This window comes from Oryctolagus cuniculus, chromosome 1, assembly GCF_964237555.1.
Source record: "Oryctolagus cuniculus chromosome 1, mOryCun1.1, whole genome shotgun sequence".
Taxonomy (NCBI): domain Eukaryota; kingdom Metazoa; phylum Chordata; class Mammalia; order Lagomorpha; family Leporidae; genus Oryctolagus; species Oryctolagus cuniculus.
In genome coordinates, this window is record NC_091432.1 from 202,210,073 (window position 1) to 202,229,977 (window position 19,905).

General features: G+C 53.1%; 1 protein-coding gene across 1 annotated transcript in view; it reads right to left on the reverse strand.

Annotated features, from left to right (window-relative positions):
- The window catches only part of GABBR2 (gamma-aminobutyric acid type B receptor subunit 2), a 371,032-nt gene that overhangs the window by 203,593 nt on the left and 147,534 nt on the right, over positions 1–19,905 (reverse strand). Inside the window, exon 3 of the mRNA XM_051843712.2 lies at positions 10,252–10,422. Coding sequence (XP_051699672.2) covers positions 10,252–10,422 — 171 coding nt within the window. The remainder of the gene's footprint in view (positions 1–10,251; positions 10,423–19,905) is intronic.

The following is a 19,905-nucleotide window of genomic DNA, read 5'->3' on the forward strand; positions in this document are numbered from 1 at the left end:
GGCTCCCTACTGCCAAGCAGAGCCTCAAGGGCCGGCACCGTCCTTCTCGCCTTCCCTTCCATTCTCCCACTCTTCCCCCACCCCACCCCCCCACCCCACACCCCACCCCCGGACACCGAGCCGCTGAATTCCGAGGGCGCTCCCAGCTTCCTGCATGATCTGCCCTGCTTCCCTCCGCCATTCCTTCATGTACACGGCTCTGACACTACCCGGGCCCAGGGCATGGGCCCTGGGGGAGAACTGAGACCTGCAGGTACCACAGTGCCTCTGGGGAATCCACCTGGGACAACAGGCACTGCCTGGAAGTGTGGGAGCAGGTGCAGAGAGGCAGCGCTGGGCTCAGGATGGGGAAAAGTCGTAGAAAGGAAAACAGAAGCTCACAGGGAAACTTGCAAAGGCCTCTCCAGCAGACCGGCTGGGTGAGATATCCACTTCCTCTGGGTGGGCTGCTGGCTCCATGCCCCCAGCTTCCTCCCCTCCCAGGGTGGGAGCAAGCCAGGTTCATGTCTACATCTGTCACCTCCTGGCTGCAACACCTTGGCAGTCACTCAGTCCTCCCCGAGTGAGTTCCCTGCATAATACAAGCTGGGTGATGGCAGGCAACCAACGGCACACAGTAGGTACTCAATAAACAGCAGCTGGGGATGCAACCATGACATGTCCCAGCCCAAAGGCCGGGCCAGCAGCTGTCCCATGAGGCTGGAGGAGCCAGCTCAGGGCTGTGCCCACAAGGATCCCGGGGAGGGCTTTGAGGTTGCTGCAGATGGGTGGGACCCCCACCTTCTCCCAGAGACTTGCAGGATGCCCTGTGGGCTGTTACAAAGAAGGTGTACTCCCTCACTCGCCTGTGTGCCAGGGCCTGTACAGCCGGGCAGGGGCCACACTCATGTCTCTAGCTCATAGGGTGACCGGCACCCAGCCCTCCAGCCACAGCAGCCTCCCATATCAGGGTCCAGGCAGCTGTGGGGTGTGGGGATGCAGAGGTGTACATGTGTAGGTGGGGGGAGAGGCACTCCACTCTGAGGACCTGTGTGCTGGCTGTGAGCACCTGCTGCCCAGGCCAGGGCCTCCCGCTACACCACGGCAGGTCAGGCATCTCCTCTCTGCCCTGGAGAGGAAGGAAGGGATGCGTGGGCGCCCTGTCTGAGCACAGGAGCTCCACGCTTGAAGGTCTGTCTTTTCAACAGCAGGCGTAGCCACAGCAGCCACCCCAGGATGGAGGCTGTGGGACCTGCTCCCAGATGGACACCCTCCGCCACAGGATGCCACGGGTGCTGGACACTGGAGGTCCTGGTGGGCTAGCGTTCTCCCCCAGCGGGGGTCTTCCCTCTCTGCAGGGATGTGTAGAGCCCAGAATCTACCAGGGGGCTGTCTTTCACCAAGGTGGGGAAGCAAGTGCTGGACCCCTGGGGTCAGCCCTCGGGGAGGCTGAGAGCCAGCGGGGCCAGTTCTTGACCTTGGCCTTGGCCAAAAAGCCTTTTCCACTGAAAGTCTGCTTTAGACCAGGGCTGCCAGTAGAGCCCCCTGCCAGTCCCACTGCAGATGAGCAGGTGGCCAGGTGGTCTTCATTCATCCCTGTGGTCCTCAGACTTCAGCCTCTCCTGCACCCTCTCTGGGCCATTTCCCCAAGCTCATGCACCACTTATGTAGCTGCCAAGCCCAAATTTCTCTTTATGCAGCCTTGCTTTTTAAAAAGAGGTCCTGTCCTCAGCAAGAACATCCTCACAGCACAGATCTGATGGGCCGGGGATCGTCTTCTTTCCTCTCGTATACAATGACATCAGCACAGAGCTGTTAACATCACATCGAAATCAGGCCACAAATACCTACCACCCCCTGGCAAACAATGGGCCTTTCTCCCCTAGAAGTGCCATAGAGACTGTCACAGCAGCTGCCTTGGGTGGGCAGGATGGCCAAGTCCCTCCCAGGCTGCAGGTAAGAGCTCACAGCAGGAGGTAGCCATGTCCCCGGCAAGCTCCAGCAAGCCCTGTAGACGAAACCCAGGCACAGGGACCAGCAGGGTGAGAATCAGATCCACCAGGAGTCCTCCCTAGTCCCCTAACGATAACAGATCTGTGGCTACACCGCAGCGCATTCAAGCCCACATCTGGGAGAGAAGCTGAGGACAGAGATGGAAGGTGGTCCAGACCCTGGCGTGCTCGGCCCATTGCTCAGACAGAGCAGGCTCAGAGCACGGCGCTCTCACCTGAGGCCTCCTGGTGGTAGGCTTGCCTGGGCCCCACCCAGCTGCTGTGACTCAGTGGGCCGTGGAGCCCCCAGTGTACTGTAGGCCCAGGACCACACTCTGAGGACCTCTGGTCCAGGCAGTGGGATGGCCTCACCCTAAACACAGAAGCTTCTGGAAGCAGTGACCTAAGAATGGACCTCCCAGGGTGGCAAGGCAGGGAAAGGGGCTTGGCACCAAGCACCCCGACATCCCCCAAGAGGACCCACGTGGCAGGTTCCTGGTCACTGCCGGCTCCAGTGGCGGGCTCAGATCCGAGCTCCAGGATCCACACCAACAAGCGATGTCACACCCAAAGGAGCTGTCACAGGAAGGAGTGATGTCCTGTCCCACCGACTCTGCCGGCTCCTCCTCCTTCCCCATGGCCCAGGGACTTGGCCCAGAGGCAGTCAGGTTAGGGGATGGGGTTGGCACACTCCAGGATGCCAGGGCTGGGATCTCTCTGCTCACCTCCCACCTCCTCTCTCCATCTCAGGTGCAGGCGGACTCAGGGAAGAATCGTGTTCATCCTCAGGCATCTGGCTGCAAAGAACAGGGATGGGGAGCAGCCCAAGGGGCGGGGGAAGTGAGCGCCTAGGCAGGGTGCTCACCTGGTCCAGGTGGAAGGAGGAAGCTGCTACCCAGAGAGAAGCCAGCGTGGAGGCATGGCTGGATCAGAGGCTCCAGGGGGACTCCAAAGGGTGTTCTGAGCCACGCCGAGGAGCCTGTTCCTGCCCAGAGCAGCAGGGAGGTCCTGGGACAGGTGCATTCTGGGGTCCCCCTGCCTGTCACCGTAGGGGCATCCCCCCAGGTCACCACTCTTGAAGCCTAAGCGCTGACTTTAGAGGAGTTGACCCGAGACCCCGTGGGTGGGAGCAGATGGCAAACTGGCGAGTGCGGAAGCTGTCAAAGGGCCAGGCAGGGTCCTGGGGGGATCGGAAAGGGCAGGTGTTTGAAGAGGAGGCTCTGCAGATGGCACAGCTTTTGGTCTTGGGTGGATCAAGGCCCTCAGTGGGTCCTGCCACTTGAGGGAGGTCTCTAAGTATGCAAAGGTCAACCCCGGAAGCCTAGAGAACACTGAGGACCAGTAGGAGGCAGGGAGGCCTGGAGCCCTTTAGGAGGGTGGGGAGGGGAGGTGGGTGGGGGAGGGGCAGGGAGCTCAAGGCCAGCACAGAATAGCAGCCACACAGCAGGGTTCCTGAATGGGGGCCAGCCACAGGCTTCGGGAATGGATTCCATACAATAATAAAAATAACAGCTACCCCTGGCATGGAGCTGATGACGAACCAAGGTCTTTTCTTAGCACTCTAAGTGTCATAGCACAGTTAATCCTCGCGACAACCCTAGGAGGCTGGGACTATTATTATCCCCACACTCAGGATGAAAAACCGAGATGGCAAACAAGCACAGGAGAAGATGGTGCACACTGCATGTCACCCAAGGTGACAGCACAGCGAGATATCACGACGCACCCACCCGCACGGCCAGAATCCAGGACACTCACGGCACCAAGGCCTGGCCACGAGTGCAGCCACAGGAGCTCTGAGGCGCTGCTGGGAGGAAGGCAATGTGGCCCGGCCACGAAACACAACCCTGCCACGTGACCCAGCTAGTCAAACTCCACGCATCTACTCAAAGAAAACAACGTCCACGCGAAACCCACATGTCCACAGCGGCTTCAGTCATAATTCCCACAGCACGGAAGCTCCCAAAGTGTCCCCAGGAAGCAAAGGGACAAGTGAATGCAGGGCGGCCACACAGTGGAATATTAGGCAATGCTGAAAAGCCACGAGCGCCCCTCCCTACCCCAGCCGTGCAAATCCACGGAGGAAAGAGGAGTGCATTCACCGTGTGACAGATGTCCACCTGGAAAGACGGAGTCGGAAGGATTTCGCTGAAAGATGTTATAGCAAAAGCAACACTGTGGCGAGCAGTAAAAAGAGGAGTTCTACTGCTGTGGCCTGGGAAAGGAGAAGACGGCCAAGTCCTTGGCCCCTGCACTCACATGGGAGACCTGGAGGAAGCTCCTGGCTTCGGATCAGTGCAGCTCCAGCCGTTGTGGCCATTTGGGGAGTGAACCAATGGACAGAAGACCTTTATCTCTGTCTCTTCCTCTCGCTTTCTGTAACTCTACCTCTCAAATAAATAAATAAATTCTTTAAAAAAAAAAGAGGAGTTCAAGAGCACGGGAAGAACTTTGTGCGATATTATGATGGTGAGTGCACGCACGTCACTGTGCATTTGTCCAAACCCACAGCAGGTGCAACACCAGCAGTGAACCTGACAGCAAGTTCTAGACCTTGTGTGATAACAACCTGTCAGTGAGGCTCATTAGTGTGTATGGGGGGGATGACATAGATGGTGGGGGAGACCATGCCTGTGAGCAGGCAGGATGCACACGGGAAATCTCTGCACCTTCCTCCCAATTTGGCTGGGAAACTAAAACTTCTCTTAAAAAAAAAAAAGTCTTTTAAAAAACCAAAGCCAAACCAAGGCACAAAGTGGCTCAGTAATTCTCATGGCCACACTCCTGGGCGTGGTAGGTCAGTGTCAGGGTCTCCCTAAGCTCACCATAGAATCTAAAGTTCTTTGAGCCAGAGGGAATTTAGGGGTCAACTGGTCCAACTCCTTTGTCTTTCAGAAGGAGAAACTGAGGCCCAGAAGGAGCGAGGGAGTTGTTGGAGGGCACTTAGCTGGTGGTTGAGCCACAGAATTCAGAAGGGAAAGAGTAACTGGGTATGGATGGTTCATCGATCATAAGACCCAGAACTGGGGGGAGAGGCCCAACACCCACCCCTCCCTGCTGCCCTCGACTGGCGGTCCCTGGTGACCCTGCTCGCCACCTCCATGTCCACCCTGAGCCCTGCAGCCCACGCATTTGTCACACACACTCTGGCCTCTCACTCCCTGGGCCCTAACCCCAGTGACTCACACACGCACTCCACTGCAGCTGGTGGCCTGGCGTCCAGTCCCGACACCCTCCTCCAGCTCCGAGCACAGCCCCAGCCCTCCAGCCTCACCCCACCGCCTCAGTACCCCCAGGCCCACCCCGCCCCATCTCCACCTGTGGGCCACACCTCTGCAACACCTTCAGCTCTGCATCAGCACCCAGACACTGCCGACCCCTTGGGGGAGCCCCACACCAGAGCAAGGTCTCTCTCTACCTGCTTTGTCCTGCCCCACGGCGGCCAACCCTGCTGAGGGCAGCCAGGCAGTCCGGTGGACAGGTGCTCCTGTAAGTGCAAAGGCTCCGCCACAAGAGGGCACTGTTTCTACCCCAGACGCCTGACTCAGAGCCAATCACCGAAGGCCAAACAGGAGGCTGCCCAGTGGAGGCTGCACGTTGAGCCTGGAGTGATTCTAATGCCGCTGCCAACCAACGTCCTTGTCCTGGGGGTGGCCGGGGCATCATCAGGGTTGCCAAAGCTCCCTGAGGGATCCTCAACGGTGCTCTCTCCACACAGGGATACTGCTCAGTAGCATCAAGAAATGAAATAGCAACGTGCACACTCAAAAACAGCAGGCCAAGTGGAAGAGACCAGCTCACTACCAAATACTACAAGGGATATATATAATTCTATTTATACAAAGTTTCCAAACAAGGGAAAAATACCCAGAAAACACAGGAACCTGAGACTGGAGGGTGGGACTGAGCACAAATGGGTCCAAGAGAATTTTTGGAGTCATGGGAAGATGTGGCCACCCTGTATATATTTACTAAAAGTATCAGAACTAAGTGTACACTAATAATGTAGGCACTATAGGATATGTAATGTATATCAATACAGCTGTGAAAATGAAAAATAAGAGGAAAAAATCCAACTTAGGAAATTCAAATTATGAGGAAAAAAAATTAACCTAAGCTAAAATACCCCACCACCACCACTCCCATGAGCAGCTGGAATTGAAACCTGACACCCACCACCCTGAGGCCTAGTCCACTCATCTCTGGTCCCGCACAGCCCACCGCACACTGTGGCAGGGTGGGGCACATGACTGGTTTTGGGGGCGATGGGTGTGCATTCCCAGGGTGTGCCCCATGATTCACTGGAAGAGAGAATGGGCTTTCATGAGCACCTACTATGCGGTGTTTCAAGCAGGCTTCTTATCCTACGCTCCCATTGCCCAGTGACTGCAAAGTGGAGAGGAAGATTCCCAATTCTTTCTTTTTTTATGAAGTATTTGAAAGGCACAGTTATGGAGGAAGAGGCAGGAAGAAGAAATCTTTCATTTGCTGGTTCACTCCCCAAATGGCTGCAATGGCCAGGGCCAGGCCAGGCCAAAACCAGGAGCCAGGAGCTTCTTCTAGGTCTCCCAAGTGGGTGCAGGGGCCCAAGCACTTATGGCATTGTCTGCTGCTTTCCTAGGCCATTAGCAGGGAGCTGGATCAGAAAGGAGGCAGCCTGGACTCGAACCAGCGCCTATATGGAATGCCAGTGTTACAGGTGGTAGCTTTACCCACTATGCCACAGCACTGGCCCTGAATCTCTGCCATGACTCAGCCAAGCTGGGCCGGGACATCAGCTCATCTGCTGTAAGCCCTGGGCAGGCCCTGGGTGCCCCGTCCCCTCCAGCCTCAGGCCTGTGTCATGTGACATTCCCTCCAGTGCCTCCGCCCGGAACAGAAGTGCCTGATGCTGCGCATCGACCAGCTTCATAAAAGGAATCCAGTTTCCTCTGCACTCACGAAAAGCTGTTAGCCCTGGCGAGCCTCCAGGGCTGCACTCCAGACAGCAGCAGAGGGCTGCCAAAGCCCTCGGGCCCGGAGAGGGGGCAGCTGCGCCGAGAGATTGAAACCGAGAGGGGTCCTCGGCAGCAACACCACCAAGCGACAGCCTGTCCTCGGGCCAAGAGGAGCCCCGCAACCCCAGCTGTGCAGGCACCGGGATCCCAACACGCGGAGAGCGCTGCCCAGCCCAGCCCACCTCAGTAGACCTCGGTTCTGCAAACAGGAACCTTCATCCCTCCCCCCACCAGGCAGCAGCCGTGAGAGCATCCAAAAATCCAGAAAGCATCCAGGCAATGTCAAGGCCGATCATTTACCCTCCTTGCACCAAGCTGATGGGAGCTTAGAAGCCCCGAGGTTACGTGCAGGTGCATGCATTGCCACGTGACTCCAGGAAGACAAGGCTAGAGAGAAAGAGCGATGGGAAGTCTGCACTGGGATCGGGACCTGGAATTCCATCCTGCCCTTTCTGTAAGTAGTGTGGACAGCTGTCCACGCCTGGACGGTGTCTCAAAGGGTCCTTCAGGCTCTGGCAGCCAAAGATAAGATTAGAGAAAAAGCAACGCCCCCTCCTCAGACTGCTGCAAGGTCCTGTGCAAATGGGGCCACGGCGCTGGCGCTCTGCACCCTGTACCATGAACCCACGTCCTGCTCTTTGAGAGCATCTGTGGCTGCCCTACAAAGAGCAGTCTGCCAGCAAGAGTCTCTGCTGTGGTTGCCAGCGAGTCACTGCCATGGAGGTCCCGTTTCCTTTGTGCCCCTCCCTCCTTGGGGCTGAGAGACAGAGGCGGAGGAGAGGAGGTGCAGTCTTGCCTGGGGAACGCTGGCCTGGTTTGGAGAACGGCACATGGTGTGTGTGTGTGGCAGGGGGGAGTGTAGCGGGGGAGGGGGCAGGCATTTCCGCTTTTCAAGCATCTCCCTCTGCAGGAACTTCAAAGTCTACAAAGCTGGTCCAGGTCCTCTACTCACTGGGGTTTGGCAAAATCCCTGCAAGGGATGGGGGGTGGCGTACAGAGGGCCCTTGTCCCCACCTTCCATGAGGGTGAAGGCGACTTTCCCAGCATCTCAGCCGGCGCATCAAGAGGCCTCTCTCTCCAAGGGAGAGGCAGGCGCCATAGTGGTGAGATGTAGAGCCGGAGCAGGAACCGGGTCCGGGGGAACCCTGGCCCTGCTCTGTCCCCGCCTTTGTCACCCCCTCACTGGGCCTTTCCTGTCCTGGGCTGGTAGGAGGGTGGCCCCTGGGGGTGGCCTGCACACGGGGCTCATGTGGGGCGATCCCCGGCACCGCTAGCACGTGGCTTCCCTCCGGCAGCTGAGCTGCCCGCGATGTCTTGCTGGTTGGGAGGCTCAAAGTTCCATGAGCATGTGTGGGAATAGCAAAGTCTGAGGTTCAGCCCGCCATGGGAGGGAAAGACAAAAGACTGTTCTGTGCTCATCCGAGCGGGGAAACCTGTTTCAAATTCACTAATCTGCAGTGAGTATGGATACGTGGAAATGGGAACTTTTTTAAAAAAATTTTTATGTATTTATGTTTTTGGAGGCGGGGACAGAGAGAGCAAGAGAGAGAGATGTGCTCCCATCTTCTGGTTCATTCCCCAAATGCCTGCTACAGCAGAGACAGGGCCAGGCTGAAAATGGAAGCTCAATCCAGGTCTCCCTTGTGGGTGTTAGGGACCCAAGTACCTGAACCACCACCTGCTGTCACCCAGAGTTCATATTAGCATGAAGCTGGAACCAGGAGTAAGAGCCGGGATTCAAGTCCACTGACTCATGGAAAGTGGGCGTCTCAACTTGTGGCTTACCTGCAAGGCTAAACACCTGCCCTGCAGTGGAAACTTTCAAATATTGTTGGTGGGACTAGAAAGTGCAAGCGCTTTTTGGCTCTCACAATGCTCAATGAGTCTTGGAGGGAGCAGTGGTTAAGATGCCACTGGGGATTCCTGCATCTCGGGTTGGAGTGCTGAGTTGGAGTCCCAGGTCCCCTTCCAACTCCAGAGTCCTGCTAACATACACCCTGGAAAGCAGCAGGTGATGGCTCCAATACTTGGGTCCTGCTGCCCATAGCAGAGACGGTATTGAGTTCTGGGCTCCTAGCTTCAACCTGACCCAACCTTGGCTGTTGTAGGCATTTGGGGAGTAGAACCAGCAGATGGGAGATTGTGTGTGTGTGTGTGTGTGTGTGTGTATGTTGTCAATCTTTCTCTGTCTCTCTTTCAAATAAAACAAATAAATACAAATCTTTAAAAAAAAATTAAATGACCCAGCAATTCTACTTCTAGAACTCTATTGCTGGACACGAAGGTGTTGGCTGTGGTGGGGAGAAGCTGTGGAGACCCATGGTGTGTTTGGATAAGTTGCACCAATTTCACAGAACATGCCTCGTTAAAACCTGAGCTCAAACAAGGTCTCTCAAATCTGTTGTAAAAGCTTGAAAAACGAAGTGGAAAAATGGAATTAAAAGATAAATTTATTCTGGTGCTGATGTTATAGCGTAGTGGGTAAAACCGCTGCCTGCGGTGCTGATATCCCATATGGGCATGGGTTCAAGTCCTGGCTGTTCCACTTCCAATCCAGCTCCCTGCTAATGCACCTGGGAAAGCAGCAGAAGATGGCCCAAGTCTTTTGGCCCCTGCACCCTTGTGGGAGACCCAGAAGAAGCTCCTGGCTCCTGGCTTCAGTCTGACCCAGTCCTGGCTTTTGCAGTCATTTGGGGAGTGACCAGGGGATGCAAGCACTTGCGCTCGCTCTCTCTCTCTGCCTTTCAAATTAATAAAATAAATATTTCAAAAAGAAGTTTATTTTGGTGCAAAAAAATCAAAATCCACGCATAGTTTTATCGTAATATGCATTTTCACAAACCTTCTGAAGACCCGTGTACAGCACGGAGGCATTTAGACTTAAACAAACACACTGAAAAAGTCCTGGCACCAGACCCAAAGCAGGAGTGTATTTGGGAGAGAGGGTGAGACTGAGGGAGCCAGAGACAAAGCAACACTTTTCCTATATACTGCTGCATTGCTTCTTTTTGCAAAAGGAAATGCCCTGTGCTAGCATATATTTGTAAGCCATTAAAAACCAATCCTAAATCCCCCCAACCCCCTCAACCCAAGAGAGCCCCGCGGGAGCCCTGCGGTCTTAGCTCCGGGCAGCTTCTCCTCCGGGATCAGCCCCCTAGGGGGCGCACTGCTACTCTGGAAGATCACCACAGCGCCGGGAACCAAGGTACAAACCCCCAGCGTCCCGAGGGCAGCCGCCCCTCTGTGTCCCTGAAAGGAGCCAGGAAGGTACGTCCGGCACGCACCTCGGAGAACCTCTGCACGTCCTGGGTGAGCGTGCCCACGCGTCGCCAGCGGTAGTGTTTCAGCAGCTTCAGGATGGCCGGATTCACCGCGTTGTCCGACGGCACCGTGCGGAAGAAGTAGGGGTATTTCTTCTTATCGGCCAGGACGGGCGTGGTGGCAGCAAACGACAGCTGGAAGACACAGCCCAGAAAACACCTTTTACTGGCGGCCTCGCCGCTGCCTTGCTGTGGGAGTAGGGGCTTACAGGTCTGGCTTGGGGCACCCTGGGCGGCGCAGGGGTGTGGGTGGGGGAAGTTCGCGTCTCAGCCTTTTCATTGGGCAGGCTACACATCATCACCGAAGACAAGTGGCAAATGAGAAAAAAGGGTGAAACTAACCAACGACCCACCCCTCCCCAAAGAACCACCGTCATGCAGCCCGCTTCCTTCAGTCCTGTTTCTATGCAGCCACCTGACCTTTGTAAATACAAGATTCTTGCGGGCCTACTGGTTAAGACGCTGCTTGGGACGCCAGCATTCCACATCCAGTGCTGGAGTTCGAGTCCTGGTTCCAGCTTCTTGCCAACACACTCACCCTGGGAGGCAGCAGTAATGACTCAAGTAGTTGGGACTACTCAAGTAGTCTCCCTTCCTCCCACGCGGGAGACTCAACGGAGTTCTTGGTTTCTGGCTTTGGCATGGCCCAATCTCTAGCCATCCTGAGCGTTTGGGGAGTGAACCAGCAGATGGAACCTGTGTGTGCGTGTGTGTGTGTGTGTGTGTGTGTTGCTCTTTCTGCCTCTAAAATAAAAAAAATTTTTAAACAATTCTTGAGATCATTCTCTTTATATAATTGTACTGTTTTCTTTCTCCACTTACCTTACAGGCATTTAGCCGTCCTGTTAAAAACTCCTTCAAAGCGTTGTAATAGCTGTATAATAGGCAAGCGTATGAACATACCGTGATTTACTGACTCCTCTCTGATCTGGGGGCATTCAGACTGTTTCCAGTATGTCACATGTTTTGTCGTACTTATTTTTGTACCGTTCTCCAGGTGTATTTGTGCATAGCGTTTTGTTCACCCATATTTCTGGCTATTTCTATAGCATTGGGTCTGTGAAAGAACATTTCCCAGATAAAGAACGTGAGCTTCGAAAGACTTGATACTTGTGTCCAAAAGAGATCTTTATCAATTTGCACATCTGCTAGTCGGGGATAATTAGGGGGACAATTTCACCATATTCTTGTCCACAGAGGGAATTAAATACATTTTTCTGATTTTACAATGAATTATCACTAAAGAAAAACACCCTGAATCATATTACATTCATAGTTAAACATAACGAGCCTTTCTCCATGTGGTTGTTAACAAGTAGTAGATCCTATTTGAGGAATCACTCTTCCATGTCCTTTATTTTTTGAGTGATAGTCTAATGCTTTCCTCATTGAATTTAATGAAGGCTTTCTTTATATAAAGCATTCAAACTCAGGTTATTAGCATTGCTGCAAATATTTCAGTGTGTTTGTCTTTACTTTCTGTGTGTGTGTTTTTACACTCAGCAGTCAAATCTGTCTATCTTTCTCATTATTTCTTCCTTTGCTTTCAAGTGCCAGTAAGTTGTTAAATTGGATTTTAATTATCTGTCCTACCCGGCCCCGCTTAAATGTCATCTCTCCCCCAGCATTCTTCAGATCTCAGCTCTCCTTTCCCTCGGCCCAGCCACACAGGGGGGTTATCAGGTTTTTTGATCTTTGCAGAGTGACGGGGGAAATGGACTCTGCTTGCAGCTCTGATTTGCATTTGTCTCACGGGGAGTGAGGCTGGGTCTCTCTCCCTGTGTTTCAGAGCCACTGGGCGTCCCTTCCGGACACCATGCGGTCCACTGGCTAAGTCGCAGCGGATGCCGAGTCTCCCTACCAGTCTGTAGAGTGGGCTTTATCTGGAGCAGTGAACACTGTGGGAAATGCCGCCTACCCCTTCCCCGCCCCCAGGCCATCCTTGGATGCCGCTTATGCTGTCTTTTGCCATGTACAAATGTATAATCTTAAAATGTGGTCGAATTTATCAATGCCTTTTCTTTTATGTCCTCAGATTTTGTATCATATTTAAGAAGAGTTTTCTTACCCTGAGATTATACAATGATTTCTCCACAGTTTCTGTTCTTCCTTTTTTTTTTTTTTTAACAATTTTTATTTATTTATTTATTTGAAGGACAGAAAGACACACACACACACACAGATACCTTCCATCTGCTTGTTCACACTCCAAATGCCCACAGCAGTCAGAGCTGGGCCAGGCAGGAGCCAGAGCCAGGAGCTCAATCCGAGTCCCCGACATGAACGGCAGGAACCCAAGCTCTGGAGTCATCACCCTGCTGCCTGCCAGGGTGTGCACTGGCAGGAAGCTGGGATTGGAAATGGAGCCAGGACTGGAGCCCAGGCTCTGATACAGGATGTGGGCCTCCCAAGCAGCATCCTTAACCTCTGCACCAGACGCCTTCCCACCCCCCATTAAACCTCCCATCCCGAGAGGGCATAGCCGAGGCAAGCTCGGTCTTTGCTGCCACCAGCTCGCTCTCTGAGGCCTGGCTTGTCCCAGCAGCAGCTGTAGATCGGGCCCAGCGCAGCCTCTGGCTGCAGCCTCCAGGGAAATGGCGTGCTGGCACCCTCGGAGCCCAGCCAAAGACATGTCACCACCTCTTCTGTCACCCGAGGCAGTCCTCTCCACCCCTCCCCCTGAGGGTGGGGCACTAGACATTTGCCCTTCTCCCTGGTCTGCTTCAGAGGGTGCAAAGCCACTCACCAGGACCCCTGCATCCAACCCGCTGGAGCGGACTTCCTGGCAGCCAAGCAGCCATTACCTGGAGACAGCACCCCAGAAACCAAACTAAGCTTTCCACTGAGTCAGGGACACTCCAAGGCGCGTAAGGACCAAGAGCAGAATGACTGTTAGAAAGATTCTAGGTCAAGTCGGGACCGACGGAAAATCGCAGCAGGATGCCTTGAGGAACAGCATGTTCAGGGCTGTCCATCAGCGGAACTCCTGGCTTTAGAAGTAGTGAGGAGCTGGCGCTGCGGCTCAATAGGCTAATCTTCCGCCTGCGGTGCCGGCACACCAGGTTCTAGTCCCGGTCGCCCCTCTTCCAGGCCAGCTCTCTGCTGTGGCCCAGGAGTGCAGTGGAGGATGGCCCACGTGCTTGGGCCCTGCACCCCATGGGAGACCAGGAGAAGCACCTGGCTCCTGCCATCGGATCAGCGCGGTGCGCCGGCTGCAGCACACCGGCCACGGCAGCCATTGGAGGGTGAACCAACGGCAAAGGAAGACCTTTCTCTCTGTCTCTCTCTCTCACTGTCCACTCTGCCTGTCAAAAAAAAAAAAAAAAAAAAAGTAGTGCAGTGCCTGAGCCTGGAGGTAGGCAAAGACAGGCTGCAGCTCACAGCCTGGTGAGAACAGAGGGCATTCAAGGCGTCCACGGAAACCCCGAGAACTGTGGGGCAGAGACTGTGTGGGCATGCATGCGCATCAGACACACATGTTTTTCTGCAAAAGGGAACAAAGGACCCATGGTTTCCATCCGATTCACAAAAAGGACCCTACAGTCCAGAGGGTCCGCACGCCTGCTGGCAGGTGTATTGAGGTGCTGTGACGAGTGCAGGAAATAGAAGCACTCTACAGTCCTCTCAGAGCGTGTCCACTATTCCCAAGACGAAAAACCACTGCCTGCCTCCCACCTTCAGTGGCTTGAGGAGGAGCTATTAGAAAAACCTGGAGCAACTGTTTTGGGGACCTGGGATGTTCTATACGCCATCACATCCCCAAAAACGCTCTTCTAGTACAATTTGGAAAATACTGGGTTTCTGAAGTGATTTCTGAAGCACACTCTGGTTGATACTTTCCCGTTATTGTCCCATTAGTTCCAGGTCTACAATTAATTGTTGCTTGAACAACCTCATATGTTTGCCCTGTAGGTAATTACAGTGGTTACTGTTCAGTGAATACATGGCCCATTGTGTTTGCAATGGGCTCGGAGTACAATCTATGCCCCAGGTCTAAATCATGTTGGGTGCAAAATATTAACTGGCGCAGGCATTTTCTGCACCATTTGAGATAATGCACACTTTGATTAGATGGCTTGGCGTGGCTGTGTCTCTGGCTCTCGCCTCCTGAAACTTTCTTCCAGGGCAGACTGCAGGTGCCCAGCAGGACCGCTGTCAGAGCTGCGGGTGGTGGTGGCAAGAAATCACCCAGCCCTGGGCTTCTCTACTTTGGCTGTGCACTGGAATCACTTTGGGGAGATTTTTTTTTTTTTTTAATACTGACGACTTGGCCTTCCGCACCAACAGAGACATAATCTCTGGGCGTAGATCCCACGCATCAGTGGTATTTAAAAACCTCCCAGGTGACTGTGTTGCCTAAGGAGGGTTGGGAACCACAGATGCAGCTCAACATTCCTGGTTTTCAGTAAGCAGACTGAAGTCCAAAAAGGAAGAGAGATTGACAAATTCAGCACAGCTAAGAGGTGCAAGCAGAACTTGAACTCAGGGCTGAAGGATCCTAACGCCAGTGGCCTTTCTGCCCTTGGTGGCTGCCCACAAGGCCTCCCGTGTGGTCCCCAGGCCTCTCATCCCGGCAACACCAGGTCTCCGAGCAGGAGGGCCCTAACGGGAAGATGCGGCCTCCTGGGCTCCTGCCTCATCTCACACAACCAAATTGGTTTCTGAACAGACTGTGACTGAGGTTTTCAGTGAATCCCTAGCCAAGGATTTATTTCACAGAGCATTTTAAAATTTAATTTATGGTTTTGTTATATCTAGTTTTATTGCATTGTTTAGAGAATTTGGCTTGTACAGTGTCTGCTTTGGGGGTTTATTGCGATTTTCTGTAATGCAATGAACTTTTCTGGAAAAAAAAAAAGCTGCACTCTCTAGCTGTCAGCTATAGAATTCTTTATTAGACCACTTACACATGATAGACCCAATCAAACTATGGGATCATACGAGTCACACTTGGGTTACTTGTGCTGCAAAAGGCTCAGAGGTTAAGTCCTGCTCTATGTCTCTGACCTCTTCTCCATGTATCTCAACAGTTTTTACCTGAGTATTTGGAGCATATTCAGCCTGATTTTATATTTGTCATCAATGTATGCCCTTGCCTAGTACAAAGAACTGGCACTTAATAGACATTTATTGATTGGTTGGAGCTTTGAAATATAAACCTTGTTGTCATTTTATTTCTTTTTGCTTTACACTAAATCTTGCTTTATATAAGTATTGCAACCCTTATTAATGTTTGCTTGCATGTGCATAGACTGGCCTGCCTTTTATTTGTGTTCTAATGAGATTATTTTAAATTTTGTTTGAAAAGAGCCCATGGATAGATTTTTTTTTAAAGATTTTAATTTATTTGAGAGGTAGAGTTACAGAAAGTGAAAGGGAAACACAGAGAGAAAGGTTTTCCATCTGCTGGTTCACTCCCCAAATGGCCACAACGGCTGGGGCTGGGCTGATCTGAAGCCAGGAGCCAGGAGCCAGGAGCCAGGAGCCAGGAGCCAGGAGTGTCTTCCAGGTCTCCCATGCAGGTGCAGGGGCCCAAGCACTTGGGCCATCCTCCACTGCTTTCCCAGGCCACAGCAGAGAGCTGGATCAGAAGAGGAGCAGCTGGGACTCAAACTGGCACCTGTATGGAATGCTGGTGCCACAGGCGGATTAACCTACTATGCCATAGCGCCTGCCCCTAGATTTTTTAAATATAAGTGTACTTCAAAAACAGCATGGAAATGAGATTAAAAGATAAGTTTATTTTGGTACGAAACATTTGAAAGTCATGCATAGTTTTTCCATGATATGCATTGTCCATGAACTTTTGAAAGATCCTTCATAAGCATGCTAGTTGCTAAAACAGATACTTGGTCTCAGTGGACCAACGTGCCGACCGTCTTACTCTTCCTAGCATTTCTTCTTGTTTCCCGTTGGTACTCAGCTTCGCACCTGCCCTTCTCTGCTCTGGCCATACGAGATTCTCTTGCTTCAGGTCTCAGCCTGGTGGAGCTTGTGTGGCTATGCTGAAGCAGGCACTGAAAACTCGCTGAGGGTGGCCCAGCTGCCTTGACACAAGGTAGAACTTGGGACCCTTAGGCTACCACCTCTCCCCTTCCAAACCACAAAGTAACGCAGAGGAGTCTGGGGCCGTCTTATTTGTTATGCATTTGAAGGCACCTGGTTTTCTCAGCCTGGAATTGTGAGATTTTTCTTTATTCTTACAGTTTAAAAAAAAAAAAAACTGCCAGGGAAGATCTGGGTGTGGCAACTCTTGACTTTATCTGGCATACAGGGAGCCCTTCAATCCACACACTCAACTCTTCCAACTCAGAAAAAAATTCATAAAGTAAATACACGGTATTTATTATCTTGTATCAATTGTACATTATATAGTATGTTACTGTTTATATATTTTAATGTATTTTATATACTATGTTGTACATATGACCTTCTTTTTTTTTTTTTTTTTGACAGGCAGAGTGGACAGTGAGAGAGAGAGAAAGACAGGGAGAAAGGTCTTCCTTTACCGTTGGTTCACCCTCCAATGGCTGGCGCGCTGAGGCCAGCGCACTGCGTTGATCTGAAGCCAGGAGCCAGGTGCTTCTCCTGGTCTCCCATGTGGGTGCAGGGCCCAAGGACTTGGGCCATCCTCCACTGCCCTCCCGGGCCACAGCAGAGAGCAGGACAGGAAGAGGAGCAACCGGGACAGAATCCGGTGCCCCGACCGGGACTAGAACCTGGGGTGCCGGCGCCGCAGGCGGAGGATTAGCCTAGTGAGCCGCGGTGCCGGCCCCATATGACCTTCTAAAATGGTATACTTATTATATATGTTTCTTTTCATACATATTCTTGTCTCTGCTCTGGAACACCTGAGGATCTATTGTTGGGTCTTCACTCTCCCAGTCCGTGTCGGTCACCACATCCTCCTTCCTAACCCTGTCCTCTTCCTTCTGGAGAGCCCCTCGCGTCACAACAGCGCCTCTGCACGCCGACTGTCCCCACTTTCCAGCCTCACACACGGCCCCAGCAGCACGGCTGACTTCCCTCACCCCAGTCCCATTTTGTGTTCTCTGATTTCCTGACTGTGCTGGTCCTCTGGGAACATAGTTTGCCTCCGCCGCTCTTGGCTGTGCCGTGGGTGAGGACTGAGCGGCCCCGTGGCCAGGTGGGGTCTTTGCTGCATGTCGTCTGGTGCCGTGGGTGAGGACTGAGCGGCCCCGTGGCCAGGCGGGGTCTTTGCTGCACATCACCTGACCTGCCCTGCAGCAACCCTTGTTTAAGGTTTGTTGTCTGTAACCTGTTTTCACTGCACTGCAGGCACTTTTCCTCTACTTTCCCTGGAGATTGTGCACCTTGGATTTTTTTTATTAAAGATTTTATTTATTGATTTGAGAGGTAGAGTTACAGACAGAGTGTGAGAGACAGAGAGAGAGGTCTTCCATCTGCTGGTTCACTCCCTAAATGGCCACCATGGCCGGAGCTGGGCCAGGACCTAGGAGCTTCTTCTGGGTCTCTCACGCAGGTGCAGGGGCCCAAGGACTTGGGCCATCTTCTACTGCTTTCCCAGGCTCATTAGCAGGGAGCTGGACTGGAAGTGGAGCAGCCAGGACCTGAACCTGCACCCATAGCTGATGTTAGCACTGCAGGTGGTGGGTTTAACCCCCTGCTCCACAGCACCGGCCCCCTCTGTTAATTTTTAAGACAACTGTTATCATGTGAGGCAAGGTTGGAAGTGCCAGGAGGAGAAGCTTAGGATTTTCTCAATTAAGATCCATCTCCTTCATAGCTGGTGAAGCCTCTGAACTTCCAGGATGTCAGAGAGTCTTGGGGCTGTGTGTGTGTGTGTGTGTGTGTGTGTGGTGCATATCCTGACAGTATCGAAGGAAAACTAGACAATGTTCCCCTGGGTACTCCTTTCTTTTCTTTTACAGTTTATATTAACTGCTCATTTAGTGAGCCTTGTACTCCCAGAGAGTGCAGGGATACAGTTCGGGTGGACTCGGTAGAAGTATTAGAAAAATCACAAAGAACTTTAAATTAGTCAATCAAATAAATGGCAGAGCCCGGCCCTCTCCTTTGTCCTGCTCTGATGCCACCTTCAGCACAACTCGGGGGGCTGGGGTGGCAGGAGTCTGGGGGAGTTAAGACTGCTTGGAATGCCCACAGCCCACATTGCAATGCCCAGATTTGCATCTCAGCTCTGTTTTCAGGACGGCTTCCTGCAGATGTGCACCTGGGAGGCAGCAGCTGGTGGCTCAAGTACGTAGGTCCTTGCCACCCAGGTGGGCGACCTGCTTTGGCCTGGCCCAGCCCTGACTGTTAAAGGTATATGGGAAGTGAACCAGTGGATTTCTCTGTCTCTCTGCATTTCAAACAAATAAAAATAAATTTGACAAACTAAAGCACAGGTCACGCGAAGGGTTTGGACATTCACTGATGTGTACCAGCCAGCTGCTCTCTAGGGAGTGATGTCAGCTGCTACGCCCCCGCATCCCAGCGCGGCCAGCTCTCGGCTTCGAGCCGGGTTCCGAGCACGCACCTCTGCCTGCCCCGGTGTGTGGCCAGGCACAGCCTGACTCGTGACCGTGTTCTCCTGTCTTGAGTGGTCACCCTAGGGAACCCCACGCTGCCCGGCCCAGACAAGATCTGGAAGTAGCGCTTCAATGTTTCACTCCCGAGCTCCAGGCACTGGCCGGGGTACTTGGGACAATGGTGATGTCCAGCGACTGCCCAAGCCACTATCAAGCCACCCGATGACTCTCCTGCACTATCCAAGGCCACCTGTCCTGAGGAGCAGCAGAACCTTCCAGGCCCTCAGTGTCTAGGACCAGGTCACAAAAAATTACCCACTCTGAGGGGTCCCCTGGAAGCCAGGATGTAGATGAGGTGAAGCAGCTTTGCCCAGATAGTCCCACCCAAAATCGCACAGGGGGATCCTAGGTGCACACACCCTCGGCAAGAGACCCCCTTCTGGGTGTGTCCATCGCTTCCCCGTTATCCCACCTCATCCTCACGATAACCCCACCAAAGAGGTGTCTTATTATTCTCACGTCACCCACGAGGAAACTGGACCTACAGGTTAAGAGTTTGCCCAGGAGAGATCAGCAGGTACCAGGTGCTGGGGTGGGCATGGCGAGGACCGGGGAGGGCCTGCTTCATGGGTGCAGGTTCTCTTTTGGCTGATGGACATGTTCTAGCACCAGGTACTGGTGGCTGGACAACATGGTGACTGTTCTCAAAGACACTGAATTATTCACTTTCAAATGGTCAAAACGGTGAATTGTATGCTATGTGCATTTTACCACAATAAAAGAAGAAAAAAGAAACTTGCCAAGACCATGCTGGTTAGAAACAAAGGAGGGGAACCTGTATCTCTCTGGCACAGATGACCAGAGACGAGTGCCAGTCAGCCCCCAGGAGCCCAGAGACCCTAGGTTGGAACCTGAGCTCTGCCTCTGGCCAGCTGGGCCGCTCCTCGCATCTGTACAGCTGAGATAATAAGCGCTGTGCTCCCTGCTTTGGAGGGGAGGTGCGGGGGGGCGGGGGAGAGAACTGTAGAGAGCCTGAGAGGCTGTACACATGCAGAAGCCGGCTGCCCTCACACCATGGTGACTGCCAGAGCTAATGGACGCTGGT